The sequence below is a fragment of the Micromys minutus genome (genome assembly GCF_963924665.1).
Source record: "Micromys minutus genome assembly, chromosome: 5".
NCBI classification, from domain to species: Eukaryota; Metazoa; Chordata; class Mammalia; order Rodentia; family Muridae; genus Micromys; species Micromys minutus.
The window spans coordinates 47,226,953-47,235,611 of NC_137974.1; the positions used below are offsets into that span (position 1 = coordinate 47,226,953).

At 51.3% G+C, this 8,659-nt stretch overlaps 1 protein-coding gene across 1 annotated transcript; it reads right to left on the reverse strand.

The window, feature by feature from the left end:
- Nucleotides 1-596: 596 nt before the first annotated feature.
- ZIC5 (Zic family member 5) lies at nt 597-6,448 on the reverse strand (the record flags this gene model as incomplete). Its single annotated transcript, XM_080917037.1, has 2 exons — nt 4,956-6,448; nt 597-1,039 (listed from the first exon to the last, which is right to left on the reverse strand). Exons 1-2 carry the CDS (start codon nt 6,376-6,378, stop codon nt 597-599), a joined length of 1,866 nt encoding a protein of 621 aa, XP_080773163.1. The 5' UTR covers nt 6,379-6,448.
- Nucleotides 6,449-8,659: the final 2,211 nt, after the last annotated feature.

The following is an 8,659-nucleotide window of genomic DNA, read 5'->3' on the forward strand; positions in this document are numbered from 1 at the left end:
ACATGGAGAGGGCCCGGTTGATGTGTTAAGTTCTGACTTAATATTCTTTTCCCCCATTTAATACACACCCACACCCACTCACACCCATGCACATACAAGCTCACACGCGCACATTGTATTGGCAGTGTATATCTCAGTCTCTCCACTCATTTCCCTTGATAGAATCTGACAGCAGGCCTGTCCCCCTACAATGTACAAGTCCAACTTGGTTGCTTTTTATTTGCTATTACTCCCCCCTCCCCACCCCCAATGCTGGAGATTGAAAATCCAGGGCCTCGTGCCTGCTAGGCAAGTGCTCTACCACTGAGCTACATCCCTAGTTCTGTTTTATTTTGTGGTGTGTTTGTTTCTTTTAGGAGAAAGAGGAGAAAGAAAAAAAAAAACCCATAAAACCAAAAAAACAAAAACCCCACAACCAGATATCTTAATTAAATTAATTAAATGTACAAACACCATAGGGTTTCATACTGAATAAATAGGGCTAATTAGACCCGGTGGCAAGTCTGAATCACCAGTTTGTCTCAGGCTCAGCATTGTTTCAGGTTAGGACATGGTCCAAGGACTCCCACTTTCTACCTCACGTATTAATGATAATTCTAATGTATCGTCCTCATGACTTCGGGGTTCCCATACAGTTCCTCGTCTTCAGATTCAGAGGTGGTTCCATTGCTGGAAGGTGTGTGGAGATGACTGGGGGCCCCACTGGCCTGGCAAACATACCACTCATTGAGGTTGGTCACCTGAGGGGACAGAGTGCTGGATCGACTCCTGGCTGGGTCCAGCACAGGGGACAAAGTGTCACCCACGGGAGTCCCCACTGATGAGTAACCAAGAGCTCCGGGAGAAGGTGGGGGGGACTTGCAATGAATCTTCATGTGCTTCCTCAGAGAGCTTGGGTGGGTGTACGATTTGTCACAGCCCCGGATCTTACAGTAGTAGGGCTTGTCGCTGGTGTGGACGTGGGAGTGTTTCTTTCGATCACTGCTATTGGCAAACTTCCTGTCGCAACCATCAAATTCACATTTGAAAGGCTTTTCCCCTGTAACAAAACACAGGAAAGGTTAACAATGGCTTTTCAGCGACCTCTCATTTGAAGCAATCTTAGATTAGAACTAGGGGTGCATCCTCCCCCCACCATCCCCACAACCTCCAGCTTTATTCCTTACTATAATACCCAGGTAGGTAAAAGAAGAGAGGCTGTAAGAGAACTGGCCTGGGTCTATTGCCCTAGAGGCTTTGCTTAGACTTGGCTTGTTAGAGACCTGATGGTCTTGGAACAGCAGAGTAGTCAGAATGAAGTCTGAAGTAAGGTCCAGAATGTACCTCTGAAGGCCACCAAGGGCCTCCATGCTACACCGCCTCCACCCTCCCAACCCCCGCCCCCCCACATCTGGTCTGAACACAGAAAAATGCAAGTAGAAGATTCTCCCTGTTGAGATAAACATGGGTGAAACCATATTTCTAAAACCTCGAGTAAAGAGTAGGGGTCTAAGAGAGAGGAAAACAGACACAGGTATATATAAAGTTTACAGAAGCTCAGGTACAGATGACAGTGGCTTATGAAGAGAAAAGGGAGGAGAGAAACTGAGCCCCTCCTTTCCTTAGAAATAAAGGCACCTGTGAAACACAGTCAGTCCTACCCTGAGATTTTACAAAGCTGGCTGGACAGAAGTCAAGCCATTGGCCTCTCCACCCTACTAACTGTCCCCGTAACCTCATTACAAGAGGGAGATCGTGGTGACAGAACCTGAGTGGACACTAGCAAACGCAACCTCAACAGAATCTGCCTCTACGTTGTGCCCAAGAAAACCCATGCTGACAACTTTTCACTCCTTAATAAGCAAAACTATTAAAAACAACAACAACAACAACAACAACTGGTCTTTTGGCCTATCACCTCTTTTAACTTATCTAACAGTCCCAAGCACACAATTCCTTAAATACTACACGGCCAGAAGTAAGACTGCTTAGTCAGCTGTAACTAGGGAGATTTGGCCATATTGCTTTGGCTTATAAACAAGAGAAGACAACAGGTTAGATTATAGCTGAGTTTTACCTCTCAACCTCAGTATCTATGAGCTGAATGTATTCAGGTCCAAAACTGAGTAAGTCATCCCATAATACTGTTACACACTGAGAGGATTAAAACAAAACAAAACCCAGCAGCTGCTCAGACACAGAATACAAGGCAATGTTCTTTGTTTTTGGATCATATTTTTAGAAGACATAACAGTAGATAAATTTCTGTGGTTAATTATCTCATTTTCTCTATGCAAATATTTCAATGAGGTCTTTTTTCCTTTTGTATTTTATCAATGCTAACTGCTCCAATGCCAGAGTATATAACAGCTGAAAGAATTTAAAATGCCTGAAATACAGCTTCCACTAACTGGAAATACTGTTTAAAACCGAAATGAGTTGTTCTTGAAATGTACTTCCTACATTAACCTATGACTAGAAGGCAAATACACTTCACAATGATAATCACATTCTCTACAGATCGAGGGGAATCAAATAAAATCGATCTCTTCCTACCAGAATATGGAGGCTTAAGTGGTTTTAGTCATTATAAGCAAACACACTACATTTCAAATTTCTCATGTTTCTGAGTAGCCCGCATATCTTGGATTAGAAAAAAAAAAATTAAGTGTTTTGAATATGTCTGGTTCCTACACAACGCCGGAGAAAGAGAAGCAGGACTCAGTTAAGGGGCTAGGGAGTGGAAAGCAAGGTAGAAGTTAGGCCATAGAGGACAGTGATAGGGGAGAAAGTAAGAAAAAGAAGCTAGATAGAACTGGAATAGCTCACGGGTGTTTAGGGGCCTGGGAAGGCCTGACCAGAGGGGCTTTGGCGACCCCAGTGTTTACCTTACAGACACTGACAGAAAGGTCATGTCAGGATTGAACTACGAAGAGTTTTGGAGACTTGGTGCAAAGAACCGTGTGGCTATTGCCTAGATGTTGCCAATTCCCTCTACACACCGGCCAGACACAGGTTATAAATGCAGCTGGGGGCACGTGGGTCAGGAAACAGGCCTTCAGGAGTGGCCTGGGGATTAGTCCTTTGATCCATCTGTTCTGGGATCCTAGATAACCCCCCCAAAGGGAAAGCAGTATGGTAGGGAGGGAAGGAAGTAGAAAAGGTCTTTCTCTGGATACAATGCCCACTGGCTCAAAAAGTTCCTGCGACAGCCAAATACTAGGCAGGCAATGAACTGAGTCCGGCGGTGCCAGCATCCCCCTAGAGGGGCACCCCACAAGCTCCACCTGGAAAGGTCTATGCAGCCTGTGTGAGCGGGAACAAGGAATGCAACCCCCCTCCCAATCTGGAATCAGAAAGAAAAATCCTGCCGCGGGGTCCTCTCTACCACTTGCTGTTACAGATGGGGTCAGAGGGCAACATATCCCGTGGAAACCCAAAAGCCATGATGCGAGTTAAGTCAGTGAATTCTTCTTGGTCAGCTGCCAGCAGCCTCCACCGTAAGGCCCACTCTTCTGAGGCCTGGGAAAGTGGAGAGAGCTCCACACGTCCCGCACCGCATCTGAAAGTTCCCTTTGGCCCTGGAGCATAGGGGAAGTGTTGAAAGTGTTGGGCACAGAAGCATACACCTGGCCTGTTTTTTGCTTGTTTTGCTTTTTTGTTGTTTTTGTTTTTAAAGCAACGAGTCTGGAGGAAACTTTCCGTTTAGAAAAGTCATAAAGAATTGATCTGGGTTAGAAAATAGGAAAGGAGTTAGGGGAAGGCCTGTAAGGAAAACGTACTTCTAGCCGATTCTGTAGGTCACTGGGAGGCCTTTAAGTTATAAGAGCAAGGCCTGGGGCTGTAGCCTAAGACCAGGCTGCGCTCATAAAGGCCTCGGACCAGTGGGCCCTGCGTATGGGCCTGTGCTTCGGGTGCCTTCTCGTGTCAGACGCACCGATAAATCAGTCAAGTGATTACTGAATGTAAACTCAGGTTACCTAAGCGTCCTCTGAGGAGTAATATTTCCCATCATATAAATCTCGACTACACTTGAGCTGCACGTTAGTCCGGCGCGATCGTGTCGTGTCTCTACGGCCCAACGCCTCAGCCTCCTTCATCAGAGCCACGGATCCCCATCGTGTGGGGCAGATTTGAGAGTTCTCCCCCAAGTTCCACAGAGGTCTTACTGGTCCAGGGAGATCGCCCTCTCTGGGTCTAGAACCTTCCTTAAAAAGACAGAAGCCAACTTCTGCAGTGCCTAACACAATGTAACTAAGGCCTGTGGACCCTGTGTGAGTCTGTGCGTGAGGGTATGTAAATGAAGTGTCGACTGAAGACTCACGGGCGAGGGAGGTCGTGGTGTCACACGAGTGTGTGCACGAGGTCTGGAATGTGTGAGCTAGTATGAGAGCATGTATCTGACCTCCAGTTAAAGGCTGGAGCCTCCTAGGTCTTTTCCCCAGACCTTCCTTAACCGGCCCCAGGGCCCCTCTTCCCAGGTTAGGCCGCACTGACCCGGCTCCAAGACGTATCTAAACCCACGCGCCCCTCCCATGCAGTATCTCGGCAACGCGGCGGTCCAGCAAGGCCTGCGTCCCGTGGAAGAAGGGAAGTGCTACCGAGCGAACGTAGCAAGGTTCCCTTCCCCAAGGCCCTCCGGACCTTCCGGGGTCCGGGGCGTGGGGGCTGCCGACCGTCCTGGGTGCCTTGCTGCTGCTGTTGCTGCTCCCGGCAGGGCGGCGGCTGGAGCGCGTTGCGGGTCCCGGGCCGAGGGGCTGCGGGCGCGCTGGAGACTCCGCAGAGAGGGAGACCAGCGCGGGGGCCGTTAGTGCTATCGAATTACTTATTCATAGAAAAAAAAAGGGGGGTGGGGGAGAAGAAAAAAAAAAAGAAGTCACATGTCCGGGTCATACGTCTGCGGAGAAGCAGCAGAAGGAGGGAAAAATGAAAGCGAACAGAAGGCAAGGTGGCGGCGGCCGGGGACAGACACCCACCTGTATGAGTGCGCTTGTGGATCTTGAGGTTCTCGGAGCGCGCGAAGACCTTGCCGCAGCCGGGGAACGGGCAGGGGAAGGGCTTCTCGCCGGTGTGCACGCGGATGTGGTTGATGAGCTTGTACTTGGCCTTGAAGGGCTTGCCCTCGCGCGGACAGTCCTCCCAAAAGCAGACGTGGCTGCTCTGCTCCGGGCCGCCCACGTGCTCCACTGTGACGTGGTTCACCAGCTCGTGCATGGTGCCGAAAGTTTTGGAACAGGGTTTGGCGCCGCTGTCCGCGGGCGCCGGCGGCCCGGCCAGCTCCTCCGGGTCCAGCCACTTGCAGATGAGCTCCCGCTTGATTGGCTGCCGCATGTAGCGCAGGAAGGCCCCGGCCGCCCCCGGGAGGTGGGGGTGGTGCGGGTGCGGCGCGGGCGCCGGCGGTGGCGCCGGGGGCGGCGCGTGGTGTTGCAGGTGGGGCCCCGGCCCCGCGGCCGCCGCCGCCGCCGCCGCAGCCAGGTTCAGGTTTAAGTTCACGGCTCCGTAGCCGTGCAGGGCGGCGGCCGCGGCGGCCGCCACCGCCCCGTAGTGCGCGTCCCCAGAGCGCGGAGCGAAGGGTGGTTCCGCCCGGCCGTACAGCTCGGCCGCAGCTGCCGCGGCGGCCGCCAGCCCCAGGCGCATCTGGCCGTTGAGCGGGTGGCCGCCGGGAGCCCCGGGAGAGTCGTGCAGCGCGGGAAAGAGCGCGGAGCCGCCGCCGTCCCGGCCCGCGTAGGTGCCGCTGGCCGAGATGAACATCCCGGCCGGGTGGGGAGGCGGGGTCGGGTGCTGGGGGGAGCTGCTGCCGGACCGCTGCTCCCCTCCGAGCGGGGCCCCGTGCATGGCCGCCGCGGGGGCCGTGGCGGAAAGGTCCCTCCGGAGGACGAAGTCCCTGCTGTGGCCTTTGCCGCTGCTGCCGCCGCCGCCACTGTTGGTGGCAGTGTAGCCCGAGAGGGCAGGAGGAGGAGGAGGAGGGGGAGGGGGAGAAGAGGACTGGGAGGGAGGAAGAGGAGGGGCTGGAGGCGGGGGCGCCGAGGCCTGCGCGCCACTGCTGCCCCCGCCATCGTGGTGGGTGCGGGCGCCCGGGTGCGTCCCTGAGGCCGGGGAGCGGGCGGCGGGTGCGGGAGCCTGGGGCAGCCCTGGGAACGCCTGGGTGGGAGGGCTGGGGCCGTGCCCGCTGGCCTGTGCCATGTGCTCGGGTCCGAGCGCAGTGCTGGCCACGCCGGGGTCAGTGCCTAGGTCCCGCGGGTGGAGGTGCATGGCGACCGCGCGGCGTTGGGAGTGGGCGGGCGGGCCAGCCAGCACCGGGAAGCCTGTCATATTCTGAAGCTGTTGGGCCTGAGCCGTTGCCAAATCCGCTAATCTCAGCGCTGGCGGGTTCCTCTTGCTCAAAGGGAGCTCCATCATAACTACACAATCAGGCCCATAGACCCTTACTGGGGGGACTTTTTCCCCCTCTGCCCGCCTTCAAAAACATGTATATATTAGGGGCTCTTTAACTTCTTGTGTCCGGGCCTCCTAACTGCTTATTCTTGTCCCCACTCTATCCTCCAGCGATTGGCAGAGTGAACACCACATTTGAGCTGCACAGTGGGACCGAGTTTTTGGAAATGGCACGGGTGGGATTGGAGGGAGCCGTGTGATTGGCAGCTGCCTCGGCTGCGCGATTGGCTCTGGTTCAGGCTGAGCCCAGCGGGAAACCGCCCCCGTGTACCACACCGCCTGTGCTTTCACTTCGTGCCCCCTCCTCCCCTGGAGTTCTGCATCCCGGCTTCCCCTGAGATGCCCAAGTTTCCTTTGCAGAAAGTTTGCACTTGGCCGGCGAACGCCAGTCCCCGGATCCACTCGCCTGGTGTAGAGCGTCTGTTTGCTTCGTGCTAAAGTGGACGCGAATGAGAGGGGTCATGGGACCTCCCCACCGGGGGTAAAGTGAGGAGGCGGGGGTGGCTGGGGGGTGGAAGAAGATGAAGAACTCACTTGAACAGTTTCTACCTTTTGGATAATCCCAGGCTGCTCCCTGGGCCGAGTGATGCCAGAAACTTCTCAAATGGACCCCGTCTGTCCCTGGGCTCATGTGGTGGCAGAACAAAATAAGGACGATTATTAAACTATATTGGTCACAAAACAATTTGATGGAGCTTGGCAAACTACCAAAGTCAAAATAATATATAATAAATCTTTCCCCAAAGGAACAGCCTTGCTTAGACGTTTTAGCTCATGAATTCAACATGGTTCAAAGGACCCCTAATCTCACACTACGGGTGGTTCTAGATCTGCTACTCCCAATTAGAGCTTCCCGAAAGGGGGCAAATTTTTGCCTCTCAGAGAGATACAGTGTCAAGGAAGGCCAAAGGCTACTCTCCTAAGTGAAGCTTTTAAATAGAAGATGTCTTTTAAACAGAATTCCTCTTTCTTGCCCAGAACACACACCACTTATGTGCCTCGGTTTCTCTGAAAGGACCACATGCTAGAATAGACCAAATACAATATTTAAAAACCACAAGCATCTTGTCTGTTTATTTATTAATAAAATAAGCTTCCTCCTTAAACTGAAATGCCATGCTTGGAAATCATAAGACTGGGATCCTATGGTTCAGGTTTTTTGAAATGCTGTCTCTGAGATTTCATTGATTAGGAGTTTCAGTCTCCCAATGTGTGTTTTTTTAAAATAAGATATTCTTAATTTTTATGATTAAAAAATGCTCAAATTTGAGCAAAATATTTTGCCACCTTCAATTAAATTATAAAGTAGCAACAGGAGTGGAATGTGACCCCAGTACACATCCAGAGGTGGAGTGTGGGATGAGTGAAAGGTAGGAGATAGAACACCGAGTAACCACATGGAAGCTTAATTCGTTTGCAGTTTGAGTAAAGACCGTCTACTCCCCAAAGCTGTCATCAGATCATAGTCCTCAAATGAAATAAGTATTATTTCCAAAGAGTTGGTTTGCTAGTGCCATTGACATCGGTGTGAGGCAGCTGCAGACAGGAGCCTCCCTATGAACCTTGGGAATGCTTCTCTTATAAAGCTGACAAGGAAACAAAGACAATCGTGCCATCGCATCCCAAAAGCCTTTTTCTTTTAGCATAAATGAAGTTTAAATCTCGGGGAAATGCAGAGGGCATAAGCAGAAACACACACACACACACAATGTCAGTAATGAAATCCACATCTATATCTGAGGAGGAGAATTCTCTGATGACTTGTTTGGGAGACTTACACATCTTGATCCAAACATGGAAAGGTTGGTGGAGCACAGTGCCATCTGTATAGACAGTATATAAAGGAAGTGTCGTATTGGGCATTATTACCCCTGTCTTCGTTTCCTTGAAGGACATTTCAAATGATTTTCCTCTATTTCAGCCTCTTGGCAATGCACATCCATGCTAGAAGTAATGACAGCTCTGAGTTCACTCCTGCAGGTTATCAGCAAAAACAATCCAAACCCAAAAAGTGAATAAAGGGAAAAAAAAAGGCTCAACCTAGTTTATAATGTAGACCATTTGAGCAATTTTATTGTGCAATAAAATGGGTACCTTCGGCCCCTTCAAAATAGCTTTTTGTCAAAATTATAACTGCTTTGTTTTATTGAATTGCTGAAATGTGATGGTTTAATGGGTGGAGGCATGAAGGAAAGGCTGTAAAAATGTGAATAATGCTGCACCAGGGCTGTGTGGAATCTGGAAC